General features: G+C 42.0%; 1 protein-coding gene across 2 annotated transcripts in view; it reads right to left on the bottom strand.

The window, feature by feature from the left end:
• The window catches only part of NEDD1 (NEDD1 gamma-tubulin ring complex targeting factor), a 30,738-nt gene extending 7,220 nt beyond the window's left edge, over positions 1-23,518 (bottom strand). The window contains exons 1-12 of one of the 2 annotated variants that reach the window (XM_035127533.2): positions 23,289-23,518; positions 21,383-21,452; positions 20,873-21,019; positions 15,906-16,000; positions 12,518-12,634; positions 8,825-8,965; positions 5,584-5,813; positions 4,201-4,402; positions 3,640-3,829; positions 1,231-1,356; positions 834-881; positions 146-369 (exon numbers count right to left, since the gene is read on the bottom strand). In XM_035127533.2, the coding sequence (XP_034983424.2) occupies positions 146-369; positions 834-881; positions 1,231-1,356; positions 3,640-3,829; positions 4,201-4,402; positions 5,584-5,813; positions 8,825-8,965; positions 12,518-12,634; positions 15,906-16,000; positions 20,873-21,011 (1,512 nt within the window). In that variant the 5' untranslated portion in view covers positions 21,012-21,019; positions 21,383-21,452; positions 23,289-23,518. The remainder of the gene's footprint in view (positions 1-145; positions 370-833; positions 882-1,230; positions 1,357-3,639; positions 3,830-4,200; positions 4,403-5,583; positions 5,814-8,824; positions 8,966-12,517; positions 12,635-15,905; positions 16,001-20,872; positions 21,020-21,382; positions 21,453-23,288) is intronic. The other variant, XM_035127532.2, reaches the window with a different exon arrangement.
• Between the last annotated feature and the right edge of the window lie 342 nt (positions 23,519-23,860).

The following is a 23,860-nucleotide window of genomic DNA, read 5'->3' as shown; positions in this document are numbered from 1 at the left end:
ACTATGGTTAGGAAGCAAACAGCCCACGCCTAGAAGGCACTACTATCCAACATGTGCATGTTTCTATGCAGCAAAAAGCAGAAACAGCAAACAAAAATGCAAGGTGGACAGCTCAAGTCACAGGCAATTAGAATTACAGCATTACCTGTTTGAAATGTTCTCTGGACTCTTGTCTTCCATGATTAGTTTTCTTAGCATCAGCTTCTGGATTCTCATCATCTTCTTTGATAGGAGAGCCAACAAATATATTAAGTGGACTAGAATGCACTATTTGTGGGCCAGATCCTACTGGATTTTTTCTTGCAGGCAATGCAGTGCTGAACTGGGAGAGAAAATCCAAACTGGAAAGGTAAGGTTGAAAATCCATACCTAGAATGAAAAACAAAGTCACACACATGTATTTTTTATTACTTTGTTCATTTCATTTCCACACCACTTTATATTTTAAAGGATTATATATTTGTACTGTTTGAACTAGGGGACGCGGGTGGCACTTCCGTGCGCTGCTCTGATTTGCCAGAAGCAGCTTAGTCATGCTGGCCACATGACCAGCTCCCTCGGCCAATAACGCGAGATGAGCGCCGCAACCCCACAGTCGGTCACGACTGGACCTAATGGTCAGGGGTCCCTTTACCTTTACTGTTTGAACTAAGAATGTTTCCTGAACACATGTTTAGCATGCACAGTGTAGCAAATATTACACCCCATGCCCCAGTTTGTTTTTACTTATCTTCATTTCCTGCTACTTATTCTGATTTCCTGTAGCATTAAACCAATTTAATGTAAGGCTGGGCCCTCAGAGATACTAGAAATGTACTACAATAAGTGCTTACCATCACTCTTTCCAGGAACATCTTCACTTGTTTTACAAACTGCAACATCTATAGGACAAAGCAATAAATACTCACTGTAAAAAGGAAATAAATCCTATACAGGTAGAATCTGAGTAACAGCTGTACCTGATCTTTTGTTCAAACAGTAAACAATTACTGCTTAAGTTTTTAATACAGAAGGCATGGTTTTGGGATTATCACTGACTACTATGTAAAGAGGCACCTTATTAATTTGGCTATAATATTTTATTTTATTTTATTTTATTTTATTTTAATAGCATATGCTCTATAGGATGGGCATGACTGCAAGCATTAAGGGTCTTAACTGCAGGATGTAATATCACATGTATCTTTCCAGCACATGTATCTATACAATCTTTTTCCAATGTCAACTTACCATCTCGAAGTGGAGAGAACAAGTCACCAAAACTATTTCTCCCCAAATCATCAGCTGGATTAGAAGTATTCCCATGATCAATTTCTTTGGAAGGAATTACATCCAAACTGCAGCTGCATGGGAATCCTAGAAGAGGAACACATCCATTTTCCTGAATAAGAGAGTCATTTTAAATGACAAATTAAGCTTTCTTCACAAAATCTATTAGACACCAGCACTTTCTAGTTCCATAAGCAACATAAATGCTTATGCATAGAAGAGTCCTACAGGAAGAACAAGACAAGTTGAATATAGTTCAGCCAGGGTATTAAAGCACCCTAAAAGAACCTTTAAAAAGGTAGAAGGCTGCCAATAAATAAACTGGAAACAAGTCTCATAGGAACCAATAGAATTAGGTTCTGAGGGAAGATGCCAAGGATTTGGAAAGAAGTAAAAGCTACTGCCATTATCAATAAGCTTCTGACAACAGGTCCAGCAAACACACTAAGGTACAACAAAACCTGTTGTCTTATCACATTAACTGTGTGGACAATAAAATTACTCAGGAGCACCCTATCCTCCAAAACTGCAATAAGAGGATTCCGCCTTAAGCTTTAATGCTAGCAGTACCTAGCAATAAAGATAGCTTTACTTCAATTTGGCACCCAAAGTGCTTGACAGAACTCCCACTCACATTTCCACAAGGAGGTGAACAGGTATGAACTCCATTCATCAAGACAGATTAAGCTGTCAGCTTGAGCTTAGTGAGAAAGCATCACACTTAATTGAATGTTTTATATGTACCGAAAAGGATCACAACATACAGATATTTTTTAATGTTTTTATAAAATAGTTAAGATCTAGAATCACGTTCTTCGTCTTTATTTCAGTCACTTGTGCAGTGGTGTGGGGGGGGGATTAAGTCAATCGCTAGCAACGATGAATGAACACATGGCTGGAGCTTTCCAAGTCTGTATTCTGGGTGCCCTTTGGGATGAACTCTGTCAAGAGAAGGATAGGAAGAGTATAACCCTGGTCCTCTTGGCCCCCTCAGTGGCTTTCAGTGTTATCAACTATGGTGTCCTTCTGAATAAGCTGTCTGGTTCAGGGTTGGAGATACTGTCTCAAAGTGGTTCCACTGTTACCTGGATAGCTGATTCCAAAAACTGGTGCTAGATATTGCTGTACCCATTGGCAATTATGCTAAGGGCTCCACAGGGATATTTTTTATCCCCATTCTATTTAACACCTAGAGTAAATGACTCAAATAGATAATCCAGAGATGAGGACAGAGGCATCACCAACACGTTGCACAACATGCAGTTTTCTCTCTCCTTTTCAACTAATCCAGGTGAGGCAGTGGGTGTGCTGAAAGGGGCCAGGTTGCTTAGGTGATCTTCTCCAGCCATAAGAGACCCTAAGAGACCCTTCTCTGAATGCATCCCACCAAATGAGAGGAAGTGGGTGGCTACTATAAGTATCTTAAATAAAAGAGAGTAATAGTACGACTGGCGCCCCAGTTGTGGAATATCCTCCACATAGGTGGTGGTAATAATAATAATAATAAGGTAATAATAATTTTATTATTTATACCCCGCCCATCTGGCTGGGTTTCCCCAGCCACTCTGGGCAGCTACCAACAGAACATTAAACACAGAATAAAACTCCAAACATTAAAAACTTCCGTAAATAGGGCTGCCTTCAGATGTCTTCTAAAAGTCAGATAGTTGTTTATTTCCTTGACATCTGATGGGGGGCACTCCACAGGGTGGGTGCCACTACCAACAAGTCCCTCTGCCTGGTTCCCTGTGACTTCGCTTCTTGCAGTGAGGGAACCGGCAGAAGGCCCTCAGTGCTGGACCTCAGGTCAGTGTGTTGAGCTTCTTTTTGGCACCAGGTAAAGACCTTATTTTCTTAGTACTTTGGTCCGCAACGTTTTGGGACTGGGGTCACTTTTTAGAGATCTAGAACACTATTGGGGATACTTCAAAATGCCCTTTTCACAGAAGAAAAACTGGCAGTGTTTAAAATCTCCCAACTCCAACCCCAAAACAAACAAAACAGACCAAAAGAGCAGGTGCCATGATCCAAACGCCCTTCCCCCCCAAAAAAATTGTTTTAAACATTTGGAGGAGCAGGAGGGCTTTGCAGGCACCAAACAGGGTGGCTGAATGCAACCCACATATACCACACTGGGGAGCTCAGCTTTAGACTTTGGGTGCTCCTGTTTTCTCTGTTGCTGGATTTATTCTGATATAATTATAACTTGGTTTTAATTTTCTCTATTTTGCATTTTTATATTTTAATAATTTAATAATAAATACTGTAAGTAAGAAAATAAAACAAAGAACCAATTAAGCAATTCTAAAAATAGCAACAATTGGTATTTTCGTATTTCCCTCGTTCACAAAAGTGCTGGCATCTTTTTACCAGATTTATCCTGAATGGCATCAGCTCCTTTAACTTCAGCTGTTGGCAAGGATGGGGACAGGAACGTGGCAGGCATGTTAGGAGTAACGTTTTTGATCACGCCAGCATTCTGAATCCCTCCAGTATTGCTTGTTGTTTTGATATCAGATCTTTTGCAGGCCTGCTTAGTTAAGGATGGCTTAAGGCTAGACTGAAACAGAAATAAGTTAGTCAGAAGTGCTCTACTCTGAAGGGGAAAAGGACAGTCAAATATAAAGTTACAACTTTCTTCTAATGCTGCTTCTGATAGGACTCTAATCCCAAAAAGTAGCAGACACCATTTATAATATTGGGAGGGGGGGAAATAGAGCACTCAAATAGATGTGTGTTAACTACACAGAGCCATAAGCTTTGAAAAAAGGGTCAGATGCATACATTCTAACTACAATTACAATAGAAAAGTGATACAGGGCTTAGCACAAACATGCCATCTTGTGTGCTTTGGCATATATTGATCATAATTAGGCACATTTTATTTCCATTTTAACCTACACTTAAACACTAAATGCACAAGACATTTACCCTTGAAAAGTTGTTAGGGCACTGTAGTGTTATGCACTTCACAGAGGTTTTGTGAGCACTGACTGATTTCACAGGTGCGGACAGTTTTCTTAGGTCATAATGGTATATCTTTCCACGAGAAGATCCAACCACCAAGGAAGTTCCTTCGGGCATGAATTCTACTGCAGTTAGAGGAGATTCTGCTACTAAAGTCTTCAGCTGCCTTTTTTGCGACGAAGAAACATGTTGAACACCCGAGAAGGGGGGGAAAGAAAGGACAGCCACAATTTTACATACAGTTTCCAAAATAATAGTTATTTTTCATTAACCCTTCCCTTAGCTATTGGCCAGGTTAGACTAAAAAGTATTGTCTGGCCCAATATTACTCAGTGGGCTTCACTGCCAAGCTAAGACTTAAACCCAAAGCCAACACTATCTGTTATACCACACTGTAATTGTAGTTCTGCTTATTTCCCTATGTTATGTTTAAGTTAATGCAATACATAAAGCTACATTCTTCAAGCAGATACACACATTCCCAGCTGCTAATGGATATCCCCTCTCCTCAAACAAGACAAGAATTCAAGTGTGTAGGTAGGATGGAAACTGCCAGTGTCAAACAGCTCCCTGTGGGACCGTCCCCCTTTCAAGTGTCCTCTTGTTCTTTGAAGGACCCAAGGCTTCCTCTGCTTTGGATGCCCAACTCTGGCAGGCCAAGGAAGGCAGAAGGAATACCCACAATAAGTACATCCAGCCCAATGAAGAATTCTGGAAATCTTGAGAGCTTGCTCCCTATTTTGCAAACTTTGGTTGGTCCCACTAAAGATATTGCTTGGCAGTGGGTTTTGGCATTTTCCCTGTGGATCAAGAGAACTTCCTTTGTTTTGCTGGCTTGCCCTATGGCTCACATATTGGCTCTGCAGATGCAATAAAGAGACTACAACCAAACTACAACCAATAAAAAGTCAAAATGTCTCATTTTTAGACACCTCTCACGAAACGTGTGTGTACCAAATGAGAAAGCTTTCAAGTCAAGCAGAAGGACTCCATCAGTTTTAATATTCCTACCAGCAATTCAGTAACTAAGACAACCACACACAAATTGCTTTCCACCATTAAGAAGCACACTCCAAATATTATTTTCACAAAACCAAACCTTGTGGCACATTAAAAGTTCCACACCTACCTAACCATTTTTGTGAAGAAATGCTAAATCTTCCAGTTGCCTTGGTCAATTAAAAGGAGACCAAATCAAGCCTCAGTAGACTGGCTGTATTTTTATTTGTTTGTTGACCAGCAGTGCTTCACAAAATATATAATAGCATGCCGTAAATTCCTTTTTAAACCACTGAAAAGCACACAGAATTCTGTCAATAGATAATACTCTGACAAAGGTATACATACTTTTTACTGGTGGTGTCATAGAGAATGATTCTTTTATCCAGACCTACAGTTACAAGTAGCAGCTCACTGATGGGAGAAAAACAGATTTCATAGGCTGGAGCTTTATGAGCACTTTCGAAGTTATGATATGGGGTTTGACTGTTGACATCCCACAGAGTTACAGACCCACTGTCGGAAACGCTACCCAATAATGCTTTCTTAAAGGAAGAATATTTCAAGTGCCGAATGGGCTGAAAAAGAAAGAAAACACATTTGCATATGTTAAAAGTGATGGCATGCTTTGCCAATGCATTTATTTAAACTACAGTACTTGTGTACATTTTTTAAAAAAACTTTGCTAATTAGTTGGCAAGAGGCTGTACCACTGGAATCCTAGTACCTAGCCTTACCTTCAAATGCAGCAATATCATCACTTACCTACACAACTTTTAGGTCTTTGCCATCCTTAACACCCAGTTACCGTAGGTGAAATCTGGCAATAAAGCCTAATCTATTGGGGGAGCAGGGAATTGGAGGGGGAAAACAGCACACCCCTGCTGCTCGTTTTGTGGCACAGTGGCAGTTTCAGCACATTATAAGAAAACAGCAAGTGACTGTCTTTGCAGCAGAAGCAGTCATAAAAATAATAAAAAAATGGGGTGAGCACAAAAGTATTCGTGAAAAAATCAGCCCCCAATTTCGATTCAACTCCATGAAGTGCTCATGCAGTGCAGCTCCCCACCACAAAAGAGATTGAATTTGACATGGTATCTAGTAGTGAGAAACAGAAAAAGTAACACCTAGAAACCCTTTAAGTGAGCATCAGCACTGATACATCTTTATTACAAGAACAGCCATTTCAGATGTTTAGTCAGCAAGTCTGCCATCCAGGCCTCACTGGAGTGACATGCAATTAAAATTTAACAACTTTTCCAAGCTCGGCATTTTTGCAGTAACAATAGAAACTTGAATCCTGACAAAGTGCCAAGCTTTTTAAGTCTCAACCATTAAGAGTTTTCAAGAGTAGAGCTGTGATTCAACAAGATACTTTAGACCTGAAATTGATGGAATAATGGGCTTTAAGTTGAGTGCATTCTTTGTTACTGTTAAGACTTTAAATAACTGTCCTAATTTCAAATCCATGACAATCTACTTTCAAAAAACAATCCTTATGGGTTCCTTCATGTATTAGGCTTTTAGCATGCTCTGAACATACATTTTAAAACAATGCAACAAGCAAAAGGCACATAATAAGAAAACTTTTCTTTGCCTTTCCTCACTCCTCTTCCACAAACCTCTTTGACATGGTCTTTGTAGCTAGGAAAATATGCATCTTTGAGGAATCTGCTGCAGCTTCTCTCCATCACCAGGAAAGACTAACAAAGAAACATGTACCAACCAAGCCAGGTGATGACTATCAAGTATTTAAACTTCCAAAATAGATGTGAGAAAAGGAGAAAGCCTGTTTAAGATGTCTTGTTTAATCAATATTTAGAACAGGCCCTCTATCTTGAATTAGGGGCAGGGGGAAAGCACCCAGGTTCATAGCTGCCAAGTTTTCCCTTTTCTCACGAGGAAGCCTATTCAGCATAAGGGAATTTCCCTTAAAAAAGGGGAGAACTTGGCAGCTATGCCCAGGTTGCAGGAAAAAATTAAGCCACCCACTTTATGTCTCTTCCTAGGCTTTTCTAGCTTCTCAAACCCACTGCTTCCATTGCCTCTCTTTTTCTTTTGTCCCACATGACAGTTAAGTAAAATAACTCACTCAGGAAAAGAAATGTATAAATAGGTGGTAGTCAGAAAGAAATGAGATATTTTAATGCTTCTAACATTGTCCCACACAAATAAAGGATTGCATTGTTTTCATTAGTGCTATATGGTTTATGTAATAGGCAATATTTAAACCCTGTTTTGCTATTCTACCATAAACCTATCCGACTTCACTGTAAATTACATTGCTCCCTTTATTTTACATTAATATTCTTCAAGGTTTAAAGAGCAACCCAATCTTTCCTCAGCAGCATGTAGTGAAAAGCTACAAATGGCAAAGTAAATAGCAGGAAATAACAGTCAATGCAACTCAGCTGTAAGGTTTTCAGCATCTTATCACTGCAGCTCAGATCCTCCTCCACCTCCACCACCCTGCTTTCATTGCTTTGGTCTTTAACCCACAGCACGTTGTCCATCAATAACTGTCAGAGAGAGTTTCCCAAATAAGCCACACATAAAGCACAGCTATGACAACTTTATTAGCTCTGCAACGAGGTGGCTTTTTAAAAAAGAGCAAACTGACTATTAAGAAGAAGTTTGCATCAATATAACTGATGGATGATAACAATGAATCAAAAACAGAGCTTTTGAAAACTGGGCTTTTGCTTCCAATGAATACAATGCTACCATTTGCAACCCTCAGTATGTGTGACACTTAACTTGTCCAACCTGCTAGAAATTCTAATAAGAAAACCCAAGCACATTCATTAAAAACAAAACAAAAAAATTATAGTTTTTCAACATCAGCACTGAAATGTGGCTATGACCAAGCTGTGCCAGCAATAAAACTATTCAAGGAGACAGCAAGGAGAAATGCAACCAGGCCCATGTTCACATTAATAGTTACCTGAGTTTTAAAATCTCAGATATTAACACTGCTATAAGCTGTTCTGAACCAATGGGAAAGAACAGGATATAAGTTTGTTTGTTTGTTTTTGTTTGTTTGTTTGTTAAATCAAAAATAAGAGTAAAGTTTTAACCCTTAAAGCCCCATTTCCTTGCAAGGACTTCCAAGTCTATCCGGACTCTGATAACCCATTTTGCCATGACAAATAAATTCAATCAGATGTGCAGCAGAGCTGATCAAGAAAAGACCCAGTTCCACAAAAATCCACTGTGTAGCATGGACAAAGGTTCTACATCAGGGATAGAGGAACTGCTTGTACAGTATACTGCAGAAGTGTAAGGTTTGGGGGGATTCGGGGGCTCAATTCAATACACAAGTTTAGCATGGGCTTCCTGAAATGTCAACAGCCAAATGCTATGCATTGTTACTTGGGTGGAAAGTTTCACTGTATTCAACGTGACTTACTACCAGGTAAGTGTGCATAGGATTGCAGCCCAAGTATGGAAGTTATTGGGGGTGCAGAACAATTATCTGATGGAGAGACAATTGCTTATAAATCTAATTGCAAATGGTTAGACCCTTGTAGATCACTTGTATGACACACTGCAACTGCATCATTGGAACCACATTCCACAGACACTTTACCTGACTGCTGCCAAAGCCAAATGGAGTGCTGGATAAATTCGTAGTAAGACTATGCAAGATAATTTCACCGCTCATAGACCCCGAAGCGATATAGCAATCATTCCAATTAAATGTTACAGAAGTTATTTCATCTCTGTGATCCTAAAGAAGACAAGGAAATGCAAGTATTAGCCAGTTGGTTTTCTTGTTTTTTAAAAAGGTAGTTATCATTTTAACCTCTCTTGTTCTGTCAGGTTTAAAGAAATATAAGTATTCAAGCCACATGGCATAATCCAGCCTTGTCTCTCTCACACTTTTAGGGCTTCACAAAGCAGCAGCTGTCAATGGACCCAGCTAACTTCTATGTCACGGGTGTCAGACCCAAGGCCCGCGGGCCAAATGCGGCCCGCGAGACCTCGCCATGCGGCCCGCGAGACCTCGCCATGTGGCCTAGAGCGCCAGAATGCAGGGGGCGCTGAGCAGCCCGCCCGCCGCCCGCTGCCGCCACTGCCACCGCCGCCGCCGCACTGTGCTGCCTGGGGCCGACTCCCGCGTCTGCAGGGGGGCGTAGTTGGCCCCCTGCACCAGCCCCTCCCCGCCGCCGCATCATACCCTCTGCCAGCCAATAGGGCTCAGGGGGGCGGAGTCCAGCTGCAGCGGGAGAATTTCTCTTTGCTGGGCTTCCGGCGAGGCATCACGGCGCGCGCCACGGAGCTCCTGAGGGCAGCCAGCGTGTTCGCGCTGCCCAAAGGGCTCCTAAGCCACTGAGACCGCCGCCGCGTGAGTGCCGGGGGTTCCTGTTGGCCCCCCCCCCAGCTGAACAGAGAGAGAGAGAGAGAGAGAGATCGACCCTACTGCGCAAGTGCCATTCATTTCCATGGGAGTTCGCCCTGCAAAGCCCCCTGAAATGAATGGCGGCGGCAAGAGTGGGTCGTTTCCTGAGCCATTGAGCAAGGTTAGTGGCCGCTGGAGACGCAGGGAGGGAGGGAGGGAGGCTCTCAGAAGCAGCCGGAGCCCACCCGGGCAGATTAACCCTTGGGCTGCTGGGTACCATCAGCTCATTCACCCGCTGCCTTTCTTCCGCTGCTTTCGAGAGAAGTCCGGTTAGGCGGCAAGGCTGGAGTTGCAGGCTGATGCAAAGGAAGGGGCTTGAGGAGCTGGGGACGGGGAAAGAGATCTCTGCTGGCACCAGAGAGGGATGGCTGGTCTGGCAGTTTCAGCTCACGGAGGATTGTTTTCTGTTTGAGAAGTGGGGAGGCTATTGACAGGGAAGCGATCGCTCACTTTCCCTCTGGAGAGCTCAACAGCTGCTATCGGGCTGGCAGCGCCTTGAAATCAATTTTAAAGAGAGGGAAAGGGGAGAAGAACAAGCGGGGATGGATGGAAAGAAGGCGGGAGGGAGGGAGGGAGAGAGAGGAGGGAGGGAGGGAGAGAAGGAGGGAGGGAGGGAGGGAGGGGAGGAGGACAAGCCGGGAGCCTCTGAGGGGGAGAGCGAGAGAGCTAGGAGACAACGGGGAGCAGCCGCTTTGCAGCCGGCCTCAAGATCTCACATCTATACACTCTCCGATCGATGGCAAGGAGGGATAATATTTGTCAGCTGCAGTCCTCCCCCACCTTTTCCATTCTAACCCAAGAAGGGAGGGAGCTAATGTCTAAGAGGCATTTCCTCTCGGTTCCAAAAACAAAACAAGAATTAGCCCATTATAAAAGAGGAGAGAAGAACCCCGCAAGCGAGTAAAATCTAGTCAGAAAAGTTTAAAAAAAAGTTAATGCCTTGTGTTTGCCATATGTGTAATAAACAGTGTTTGGCAATATTTGTATGTTTTTTTAAAAAATTACTCTGTTACCAAATATCATTTTTCAATAAATTGTACAATAATTGTACATTTGAATACCTACTTGCCATTATTCTGACTATGTTTTTGCTTTCAGAGCTAGTTATTACTTACATTATTACAAAAAACAGTAATAATTGAATGCAGTGACAATAATTTATAATAATAAAGAGTGGACACATAGTCCTACAGATACAACCGGCCCTTTGAGGGTGAGCAAACTGCTGATACGGCCCCCCGATGAATTTGAGTTTGACACCCCTGTTCTATGTGTTTGGTTATAATCTATTCCAGAAGCCTATCAGTTAAAAAGTTCATATTTAGATTTGTAACTGGCTCAATCTCCAAAGGTTGGTATCAAAAATTAAAAGACCCAGCAGGACTAAGACCCTGACCTGCATGTTTAAGGGGTCAATGCACATCTTTGAACAATGGTAAAATGGGCTAATCCCACAAATGAATCCCCCACATCAAGGGGGATTGAATTGTTTCAATTTATTTTAATCTAGTATTTCTATATTGTTGTCACCTGCCTGGGACCTTCTGCTGTAGGTCGGGTAAGAAATCCAACAGACTGACAACTCTGGCAATGACAAGCCAGCACATCAGGCAAAGCCTAGCCTAATCTAACATGCAACTCCTTCACATGGTAGAGTATTCAAACTTGCAATAGCTAAACAGTTTGAGGTCACTGTCATCTGAAGGGTCAACATCTCCCATATGATCAAGCCAAAAATCACCCAGAGATCTAATCTACCATCTGCTTACCCCTATTCTACAGTGATGGAAGTAGTGTTTTTAATAATAATTTATCCATAGAAGACATTCAGTCATATACAGAGTTCATGTATTCAAAAGTTTCCCAGATTCAGTATACACAAAATGCTATTCCAATATAGCACAGTTACATCAAGTGTTTCTCCAACACATACAATTTTTGTTCAGCTATTTGCCTAAGAACTGTCAGTCTTCCAGATAATCCTGCATTTGCATACATATAAATGTCAAAGCATTATGTTTTCAAATAAAAGCTAGTTATTTAAGAGGAGCTTTATTGCCATTTGGCAACTATAAAGCTGGAAATCCTAAAATTAGCATTGAAACTAAATTCCATAATTATGGTGGCATAGGTATGCAGGGATTATCAACAGATTAAAAGGATTAACTGATTAAAAAAACAGAAAACTGTAGAAAATCACATTCAGGTTTGTTAACCGGTATGAAGCCAGAGTTCCCCATTTCAAACACAACAGAAGAAGACTGGCTTAATACAAGCAAGGAGCTTCGCACTGAAGGCAGCATACAACACGAGGGGCAAGAGAAGAGGAGGGAGTGGAGGAGTGCTCAGCCCCGACACTCATTGCTAACTTCACATAACATGGTTTCTGAAGACTCAAATAATCAGAGATACAATGTAATAAAATAACAGCTTGAAAATATTCCTTATACAGTTGTACCTCGGGTTACGACCACCTCGGGTTGCGAACAATTCGGGTTACGAACTCCGCAAACCCGGAAGTATTTTTCGGCGCACGTACGTTCCGCGCATGCGCAGAAGCGGTGCGCGCTTTGCGCATGCGCAAAGTGCAAAAATCACGCTTTGCGCATGCGCAAAATGGCGCTTCGGTTTATGACCTTTTCAGGTTATGAACTGCAATCCGGAATGGATCGCGTTCGTAACCCGAGGTACTACTGTATAGCAACACAGTCCACAAAGCCTGCTGCTAGCACAGACACCTATAGTGGTAAGAATTAAAAATTTGAGTTGAAATTCGGGCTTTAAAGATCAGAACCCAAAGCTATTTTTGGGGGGAGGGGGTATTTTTTCAGAGTCATATTTAATAGACAAATAGATAAAACAGAAAGTGTTTTGTCTTACCTTAAGAGCTCGGTGAAGTTTTCTGAACTTTAAATCCCATATGTTAACAGTGCTATCCACACCTCCACTTGCAATGTACATTGAATTAGAACTCAAACTTATACAGGTTTGTTTTGCCTGGTTAGGGGGGGAATAAAAGGGGGGAAATCAACATAGTATCATTTGGGGGTCCCTGTAGTAAAGTAGGATATGATGATGTTGTTGTTGTTGTTGTTGTTGTTGTTGTTGTTGTTGTTGTTGTTACATGCGCATAGTTCTACTCATGGAATCCCTAACCAAACCCAGAGAAATATACAGTATTGAGGAAGCGAATTTCATCCCCCTTGCAGAATTTCATCCCCCTTCCCCTCTGGAAGAATGTGGAAGTGGGCATGACAATGGGAATCTAGAAAAACCATTTCCCATTTCCTCCAGCAGAAACCTCTGCCTCCCATTCAAGAAATGGTATTCAACCTGAGTTGACATTCAATGTCCATTAAAAACAATATTCTTATCTGGCTATTTAATTTGGCAGGGTTCTAAAGCATGTGAGGAGGCTATGAATGTCGGGCAGGGTCTCTAATTCAGAGATTCTGTGATGGGGATGAAACAGAGGCAGCGAGGCCAGTGAGCACAAGCCCACTCTTCCCTTTGTGGGATTCATATTATGTTCAGGAATGAGTACCTCAATGAAGTTTTGTTGTGCAAGTCAATGAAATATAGAGTACTCTATATCCCTATTTCTTGTTGCCCTTTATGTGATTAATACTGCTGAAGGGTACAGCAGGGCCATGCCTTCTAGACTCCCCTATTGAGACTCCTTCCCATCACCCAGCCCTGCTGACCTCCATATGCTGGAGGGAAATGCCTGAAGCTGTGAGCCTGCACTACATGCAAAGGTGCCCTATGCAATTCAGAACCCTGCATATGTGGCAGAGCAACTGGCTGGGGGTGGCCCAACTCTCCCCATGACTGTTGATCATGTGAATGAATATTAATCAAGAGTTAAAAGGGCAAATACTCTTCATCAGTTACCGGTTAGAGAAAATGAAATCAGGGGGAAGTGGAAAAGAGGAATTCACCATGTTTAGCTTGCATGTAATTTGCAAACAGCATGCTCCAAAAGCTAACATACATAACAAACAGATTCTACAATATTCCTTTTATGATTTTCTTTATCCCCAAGGGTGAGTAAGTATTGGCAAGATGTTGGAACATGGACATAAGCATCATGAGAATTAATATGCAGTTACTTGTCTGCTTGCTCATTTAAGAGTGTATGCTACTTTGGGGTGGGGAATTTGGTGTGGCCAATCAAAGAACGGCAGGTTGCTTGCCTGAGGTATATATATATTGACGAGCCAATTCTAAACTTAACACTGTTGAGGCATCACTCACTCCTTCCTCTGCACATTTCAAACAGTTTTCCAAGGTTTTCACATTGACACAAAGCTCCTTGGATTGAAAGCCCATGTTTGCATATACCGTAGACACCTTTTAAAACTTTTGTATAAAACTGAGATCATTGTACATGTGACAAAAAAGATCACAACTAACATAATGATCTGAAGAACATTGGTGAGAGTGTTGATTGCTTATTTAAACCTTAGAGAGAGTATTTTATCAGTCTAAGGCCCTAGGTCACTGCAAACCAGAGGGCAGGAATGTTCTGTTGTTCATAATGGGCCGAGAACAGAAATTTATGTTCAGCAATGTATCAAAAGATCTCTCTCAAGACTCCCAGCAATGTTCATTAATGCATGTCTGGGATTCATTAAAGTGGCTGCAATACAGCTAACAAAAGCCAATCAATACAAATACGTTTTATGCACACCATATCACCTTATTCAGACACAACACTAAACAGTGATTTAACTTTATGAGAAACAGGTACAATGAGCCTCTTGTACTCCCTCTCTGGTACAGCTGTGTGAAATTTAGTATCTTTCACTTCCATTTTACATTGACTGCAACTATCCATGATGTTCAAAGCCAGACAAACTGTGGCTAAGCTACAAAGCTGGTTTGTTTCAACTAAGCACAAGTGAGATTAGTCACAATTTGTTAAGGTTCAGCAGACAAGTTAAAAGGAAATTAAGATGAAACACAAAAATCCTCCTCTTCGTCATGCTGGAAAAGAGCCAAGGGGGAACTCAAGAGCCAATGTTAACTGCAGCTCCTCCATGTAATGCTAAAGCAGGCATAAGTAAACTTGGCCCTCCAGATGTTTTGGGACTACAATTCCCACCATCCCTGACCACTAGTCCTGCTAGCTAGGGATGATGGGAGTTGTAGTCCCAAAACATCTGGAGGGCCGAGTTTGCCTATGCCTCTGCTAAAGCACAGTTTAGAGCAGGAGGGGTGCTGTTTTGTGGTCCTCTGGATTAAAACTCTCATCATCTCTCACCATTGGCAATGATGGCTGAGGCTGAGATGCAACAACATCTGAAGAGTCACAGATTCGCCACCCCTGCTTTAGAGTTGCAGCCAAACACAGCCAGCGTCTGTGGTCCTCACTCAAAGTTGTTAGCAAACTATAGTCTTTTAAGAATGGCAAATAAAATTCTCTCACTTCCGATTTCTTCCCAGTTTCCAGCCCAGCCCCAGTGAATAACTGAAATACCTTTCTTCCCTTTTTATTAATTTCCAGATTTTGTTCAGACAACATGTAACCCTCTTGCATGTTAGCAATGTGAACTTATAAAACTGCACTGAAATTTGGTCAATGAACATATGCACTCAGCAGCCTATGAGGGGAGTAAAAAGACATGTACCAAAGTCAGTTAGACTTTGGAAATCAGGAAGTCAGACGGAACAAAATGCAAGGCACAGTGAACTCAGTAAACCACAGTTGAGCATCCATTTATCCCCATTTGTTTTAACACTGTACTTGTGGGGTTAGCATTCCAAATTGAAGCATACACATAGGAATGTCAACTTTACTCAATTTTAAATTTGAGTAGCTCATTACAATACTATATACAAATTACATGCACAAATGCTCTGGCCGAGGACTGTGTCATGTATGTTCAGTACAACTCCTTGTTTCCCACGAGTGTCAATTAAAGCTAGAGGCAGTAGGCAATACGGCTTATTGTTCAACTGGATTCTCCATTAAGACAATGGGACCATTTGAAGTATTTTTTTTTTTAGGATCACCCTGCGCTCCAAATATATACTTATGTATACAGTAACTACATTTTTAAAAAACCTGTTATTTTGAAAGAGGGAATAGACGAAGTAACTGCAAGTCCTATCTGTGTCTATTCTGTCAATCCCATTATGTTAAATGGGGTTTACTCCAATGTAAAGGCACGCTTACCCGCTGAACACAATGGGACTTGCTTCCAAGTAAACATGCAAAAGGTCACACTCTATGGCTCTGAAGAAACAAGCTTATTTTACTTACCCCTTCAGCTAGCTCAAAGAGTGGAACTGGTTTACCTTTACCATTTGAAATCACTATTTTATCACCAGCAGCAGAAGCAGTGACCAGAAAATTATCTGAAACAGGTGTCATGGAACATAGCACAAAGTTTATAAAGTAGCTGAAAAGGGAAAAGTATTAAATCCAAGCCCTTTAAACAATTCAAAACAGAAAAATGTTGATTCAAGTGTATTTGTTAGTTTTTATATACTATGCAGTTTTGTTTAATGAAGAATAGAAAACAGAAATGGGGAAACATTCCAGCTTTGAGAGGATTTGTCCTTTCAAGAGATGAACTCCACGTTGCATCCATTTAACACAAGTTTATGATTTAAAAAATACTCCTCCAACAGAGAAGTGCAATTTATTCCATGTCCAGTTTGTTCTACTTGCCCACAAATTCTATCCCTATTTCAAAGCAGTATTTGCTGCTAGTATTTTTGTGATTAAAAAAAATGTGATCCAATGCAAAAAGTTGTGATCGAATGCATTCAAAAGTTAGCTGTGTTAATGCTAAGCAGTGGAATTACCAACCACAGATTGGGCATCTCATATCTCCAGACCTTCAGCCCAAAATATCAACACTCAATTCACACATTCCACAAAATTACATCAAGACATTAAGCCAGAACCTGAACAACAGCCTGTTGATGTAGATAATGTTTATTTCTAACACCTCCCCCTTCACTTACACCCACCCAGTTCAAACAAACACTATACAAGTGCAATAAAACCAAAGCAGATAAATACCCCTAAGTTTCAGTATCACACTGACTGTCACTGTTGAAGTCAGGATGGAATTCCTCCATATAAAACTTGCCAGCTGAAATCTGTACAGGGCTGTGGTGGTGGTGGTTTTTCGCTTCCCTGTTTATTACAAGCCATCATTTGCTTGAGCTATACAGGTGTGCTTTAGAATACTCCCTTGCCCACAAACAAGTGATATGGGTTCCTTTACTTACACCTGCCCCATGCTGCAGCAACACAAATTACATTATAAACAGTTAAACTGCTTAAGATTTTCAGGTATTACCGATCCTTTATTTTAAACAGTTGTCGCAAACAATGTGTCAGGTGGCTTCTCAATGAAAGGTACGGCCTTTAGAAAAGTAGAAAAACCTTCTATATGCCAAGGAACTTCTGCAGCCTGCTACTTCAGGTGTGTGCAAGGTAACTTTCATCTCTAATATTTAGCTGTCACTTTTAAGCAAAACAGAAAACGTCTAAGGAGATTTCCTTACTTAGCGCCATAGTACATTAGTACATTGCTTTCCATGCGCTGAAGCTTGTCTAACTCAACACAGGATGACAAGCTGCTGTACCGTTGATCCCGAACAGCCAACAAGATCTACTTAACTGCTCAGACATCCCGAAGTACCTAAAGCCTTCAGCAATTAGAGGAACAGATGAATTCAAAGCAGCTTCTGCTGTGCTGAATGGCACCTACACACTGCAGGGCGGGGGGAGAAGCAAGAAGATCTAAGTTATTGGGTGACAGCTCTGGAAAAGCACAAGACTCCCTGACACAGAACACAGACTTATCAAAAATGGTATGTACTAGTGTCCCTTCTCAATGATACTATTTATTCTGGGAGATTTTCCTTTGTATGACAGTTATCAACTCAAGGAAAATTCAAGACCTAGAAAAATTAACACTTCAGTTATCATTATTGGTTTTCTTACATGCCTTTCACTATATGGTGCCAGGTCAAGTTACAACAGTTTTAAAACACAGTATTGTCGCAAGTTACACCAAATTACAATCAAGAGGGTATTTTTTACTAATTCTTCTTCAGTAGAAATTACACTGCTAAATTTGCTGTAACATCCAAAACCTACCTTCTTACAAACAGAAACATGTTGTGAATGAATAAGAAAGCCATGCATTATCCAAGCAAACCATTCTTGTGCTTGCCTGTATATAGCCCCATCTGCACTATCCCCTGACATCATTCTAATGATAAACACGGCAGGTAAGGCTCCATCAAATATCCAAGCAAGCATCTTCTAAGATGCACCCAATCAAATGTGCATGGTTAGAAAGATGCCTATGATACAGAAAAGAATGGAGTAGCTGGTATGAAAACTCACTATCCCTACCTAGGAAGCAGAGGACATTTAGCTACAATGAACTACTGGAATCAGGCATTTTGTACAAACAGCTGACCACCTCCATTACTAAGGGCTGGTTCACACATGCAAGTGAAATCACTTGATTTCTTATCATTTGGGGTACCTTTTAGCTGAACTAAGCCTTTGTTTCTATTAGATGTATATCCACATCTGGTAAATGGGTTCAGAACAGCTTACAGCATTTTCTAAATGTTAACAGCTCTGTCCCCAAAGGGCTCATGATCTAAAGAAATCTAACAGTTTGGAGGATAAAAGAGGTCAAATAAAATATAAATGACACAGTAGGCATAGCATATATTTTCTAAAAAGCAAACCGAACCATAAATCAATCAATCAATATACTTTATTCGACTGATAGTCAGAAACAAACAAACAAAAACATTTCTCAATACAAGGATAAACATATAAAACTGAAGGCATCAGAGGGATACATAAATGGGGTATGACCGCGCTACTAAACCTCCTACAGATAACCCACATCAAGACATTCAATTAATCGTTTCCGACACTTGAGCGCCAGGAAGAGGAATTTAGCCACTGAGAAGGTTATTTTCCCAGTGGGCTTGTTTAGCAAATATGCTGCCTGCCGTTCTCTTGGTCGGGAACTAAACTGAGATAAATACGGGTCTATAAGATATTGCCTTAAATCATTATAAAAGGGACAACTCAGTAGAATGTGTTCTGTGGATTCTACCTCACCCAAGGCACAATGGCACATTCTCTGACCGTATGGGACTCCTCCAAATCTTCCCCTCAAAACCGCCGAATCAAGGAACCATAAATAACCAGTCCAATAAGCTACCCAGAAAACAGTACTTTTTTGCAGTCTTCTGCCAAGTGCCTAATCAATGAAATAATACTGCATTAAGTAAACTAGCTAATGCACAGACCTCAGTCCCAGTTCCTCTGGGGTTCTGCCCAGAAGGGAAATGATTCCTCACACTTTTCTTAGAAAAATAAAATAAAAAGAATTCCTTCAGGTTAAGACATGACAGCCAGTGTAGTGCAGTGGTTACAGAGTGTTGGACTCAGTGCTGGAGACTCAGGTTCAAATCCCCACTCAGCCATGAAGCTCACTGGGTAACCCTGGGCCAGTCCTTCCCTCTCATCCTAACCCACCTCACAGGGTTGTTGTGGGAACTAAACAAGGAAGAGGAGAACAACGTACACCACCTTGAGCTCCGGGGGGGTGGGGGTGGATAAAAATACATAAATTAAATAAAGGGAATCCAAGCACCAAGCAATGAGGCAATATGGAAATTTGTATACAGTACTGTATACTGGTGGCTCATATACACATTGTGATCATGCAACAGTGGGACAGCACTATGACATGCCAGAGCTTCTGGCCCATAAATGAAGCACCACACATGCTCATCTATACTTGGAATGCTATAAAACCACAATAAGGAACTGCATTTTCAAAAATGGACATATGCAGCTCCACTTGCACATAAAGAGGTAAAGGACCCCTGACAGTTAAGTGCAGTCGCAGACGACTCTAGGGTTGCGGTAGGGCCCTCATATTACAGAGCATGGCCATATCTAACACATCTGGAGAAAAAGCCCTGGCACTGCTTATTTCCTCATCTTATATCCCTCCTGGAAAGAACAAACAAATATGCATACTGCCTCAAGAACAAAGACTGTGTAAAGACACTGCATACTCCTCCTTACTAGAGAAGTTAGGGATTGAACCAGGAACCTTCTGTACACAAAGCACATGTTCTACCACTAAGCTACAGTCTTTCCCTTGAACAGAAGAGAAATAATGCAGCACTAATGGCAGCTGCTTCTAGGTGTTGAGAACAAGAATATGTACACATATATAACTGTTCCTCCCGTGTCCTGAAGGAGAGGCATGAAGAAGAACACAAGGGGAGCTATTTATAGCCACCTGTATCCAAGTATCCAAGGAGGAAGATAGTTTAAACCAGGGGTCAGCAACCTAAGGCCCATGGGCCGGAAGTGGCCCACGGAGGTCAACTGACTGGCCCCCGAGCCGCCCCTGAACCGAGCCGCCCGCTCTCGTGCTGCACTAAACCAGTGCAGCAGGCATGGGGACTCACTGCCGCGGTGCTGAAAATCGCATCTGCGCACACGCAGACAGCGAAAATCACGTCTACGCAGATGCTGAAAATCGTGGGCGCACGCACAATCCGGCCCACAGAGAGATCTTCGTGGGACCAATCCGGCCCAGGCAATATAAACCTTGCTGACCCCTGGTTTAAACTAAGCTGTTATTGAACCAAATTGCCAAGGCAGTCTGTAAGAAGTAAACCAAGTATATTCAAACGGAACATACACCTTTGAAATACATTCCATATCCATACTCTGATAAATTCAGCTTTTGCTCTTGAGCATATTTGTTCTCACATATGCTTGTTCACTCTCTCCAGAGGCCATATTCATATTCTTTCAGTTGTTACAGCACAGATGCTATTTAACAGATGATAGTTTATTAATGTGGATGCCCAAAACCCATGTAGATCAGGCATCCCCAAACTACGGCCCTCCAGATGTTTTGGCCTACAACTCCCATGATCCCTAGCTAACAGAACCAGTGGTCAGGGATGATGGGAATTGTAGTCCAAAACATCTGGAGGGCCGAAGTTTGGGGATGCCTGATGTAGATGCTACTACTATAGGTCATTAATTATATCAATTAAATCTCGTTAGTGCTGCAAATGTATCTGTGGCTTGTTTGTTTGTATTAAAACACAGCTCAATGGCCCCAGAGCCAAAACTAAAAATTGCCATTAAACAATTAGTGCTATAGCTCTAGCTGTTGTGCCCCATGAAGTGGCAAAGGATACTGTTGCTGCCCCAGCATACAGAGCTAACTGGGTGTGATGAAGCATGGGGACTGAACTGTTCCACTACAGTTATAGATGAAGCGTCCCATATTTTAACATCATCATCTCCCGATGAAGCAAATCGGATGCTTTCCTGCATGGCTGGACCTGTAAGCAGAAAGAAGAAAATGCAGGTGAGATTGGTCATACCTATTAAACATTCTAAATGACAAAATATTCTTTGTTATAATTGTAAGTGTAAAGCTAGGCAGGTTAATAGAGTAAGTTATGGAAAACATTTGAAGCCCAGACATTTTCTGTTGGGCAGCCTTATGTTCACAATTGTTCAGAAATGATCAGATCAATTATGAAAATAAACACCTGTTTTGAAGTTCCATGTGAGACAAAATATAAAGTCAAAAGCAATTAAAATCATGTGTTGAGATGCATTCTGAATTCATTCTGAATTATCAACATTCCAGGATTTATATACTCAAGTATTTTTTTATTATTTACAGCATTTATACCCACCTTTTAGGCAAACAGACTCTCACAGCAGCTTACAAAATCAGTTCTAAGGCCCTGCCCTCAGGCATACAATCTAAAAAGACACAACACAACACATGAGGAGAAAGGAATGGGAGAGGAGGGAAGAGAAGAGCAAGCTCTTAAATATTACCGTCCTTAAAGCTGCAGCCAAGGTCAATGCTAGTTTGGGCTGCCTTATTTATTTAGTTTCTATACTCTTTACCACCAATGACCTTGGATGGTTTACATTAAAAAAAACTACAAAACACAACATTAGAAATTAAAAAGAACTAAAATCCATATCAGAATGGGCAGCAGCGGCAGTTACCAAAAACAAGTGCACCCAAAAGCCTTGATGAAGAGGTATGTCTTCATCTGGCAGTGAAATCTATTCAAAAATGTAGGTGCCCTGCTACATTTATGATAGAAGAGTTCCATAGCTGGGGTATCACTATAAAAACAGACCTGTCACAAGCCGCAGCCCAGTGTAGCACAGCTACTGCAGGATATATACTGAAGGGTATATTATGTGGATCTTTCCTGTATCAATCTAATTTCCAGACTGTTAAATCTGTGTTTCAGTAAAAACAAAGAATTGCCAATTTCCAACAATAATTAATCAGGACAAGCCTGGAAAAAAATATGTTGACAAATCACCTTTGAATTCTGATGCCTGTCCCACTAAATTACAAACAAGTTCAGAAAGAAAATCCACAAATTATCTGCTCCCCATGCACCTTATTATAGAATTTCTACCTGCTTGTATTGATTAAACAGATTCAAAGGAGCTTACAAATAACTTTTTTTAATTGCATCAATACATAGTAAAAACAACCCAACATTTACTATAACCAGTATATAGTAAGAATAAGAACTTCAGTTGAAAAGCATTAAACTGCTGTTGACATCCACCTTACATCAGGTGATATTGGGTCCCAAGGCACCAGTTGAAGACCAACAGAGTTCATACATAGGGGTAGGAGCATTTCTGAAGTTGCCATAGAATTCCTACTTACCACCAGTTAACAGATACAGTAAAGTGAAATTGGCGTGTGGGTGTACACATTCATTAAGAGACTACAAATGACCCTCCATTCACAAACGTGATTTTTGTGTGACAAAAAAATTGGATGGAGCAACACATGCTGCTGATGGGGGAGAAGCTGCAATGAACCTGCCTCCAACCTGCCTGCCTAGCTAGTTGCTCGCTCAGGGTCAAGCATTTAGTGGCAGTAACCTAGTTTATTCATTTGCCATAAGCAGGAGGGGAGAGCCCAGCTTTCATGCTTCCCATAAGCATCTGGACTGCCACTGTGACAGCAAGATGCTGAAGTAGACAGGCCTTGGGCCTGATCCACCAGGGCTTTTTTTCTTATGCTAAGAAACAATTTGATTGACACCCTATGCCCTTTTAAAATGTGTTGGGAAGGTTACTGGGTTCTTGTTGTTCTTGTTGTTGTTGTTTTTAATTAGCTTGATTATGTACTTTGTGGTTTTATATTCTGATTTTATCCTGTGAACTGCCGAGACCTGCGGGTACGAATAGGGCGGTATACACCGGCTTTGTAAGAGATACTGTGGCAGTTCAAGAGCTCCTTCTGGTTACAGTAGTTCCAAGGGCAGCAACCTGGGGCAAAGGAGAGGGCTGAGACATCCCCACCCGGTGGCTCCCACCTCTCACTGGGGGCGGATAAAGCTGTTCCAGTTCAAAGGACAAGGGGCCCCTACACCCCTCAGGGCAAAACAAGCGCCCAATCCCAGCCAATCAGGGGCCTCCGTGTCCCAACAGGTGCCAAATCGCCGCAGAGGACCAGAGGGAGAACTCCGCCAGCTGTCAGGTAACCCGCCAGGGACCGCCCCCTCCCTCCAAACACCCACAATAACAGACCCCCCGCCTCCCCTTCCTCACCTTCCCGCTTGGCCGGGACGCCCTGCATTTAGTCTTCTTTCTACCCCATGCGACTCATTTCCCCGGTCGCTGGGCAGAAGAGCCCCAAACTTTCTAAGCAGCCGCCGCTTTCGGTTTCTTTATCTCGTGAGGCAAAACGGGGCCGCTAGAAGCGGAGCTTCCGCGCTCCTTACAACTTAGCGGCCCGTCCCAACATCCACCGCGGGACTGGGCTCACTCCCTCTGTCGGTCAGCGAATTTCGTTTACGGCAGCCGAGGGAGGACAAAAGAGAGAAGGAGCCGCGTTCGCGCTCCCTGGTTGAAGGGAAGAGAAGGGAGGGGAGAGAGGAAGTGGGCGGGGCTTCCATTCAAACTGAACCGTCGGCCAACGAAGTTGGTGAGGTCACGCGGAGTGTGCTTGTTTTGTCGTCGTTTCGTCCCGCTGGTTTGAAAAGCGGCGTTGTACGACCAGGAGGGTGGCTTGGCCTGGGTTGCTCCCTGGGTACTTCGTGGAAAGCAGCTGGGCTGCTCGGATGCGCTCTTCTGACGCGCTAACTGGATAATGCCAAAAGTTCATGCCATATGATATTAAC

Source organism: Zootoca vivipara, chromosome 10, assembly GCF_963506605.1.
Source record: "Zootoca vivipara chromosome 10, rZooViv1.1, whole genome shotgun sequence".
Lineage (NCBI taxonomy): Eukaryota > Metazoa > Chordata > Lepidosauria > Squamata > Lacertidae > Zootoca > Zootoca vivipara.
The sequence above is the reverse complement of the archived record's forward strand: the minus strand, read 5'-3'. Positions and strand labels throughout refer to the sequence as shown.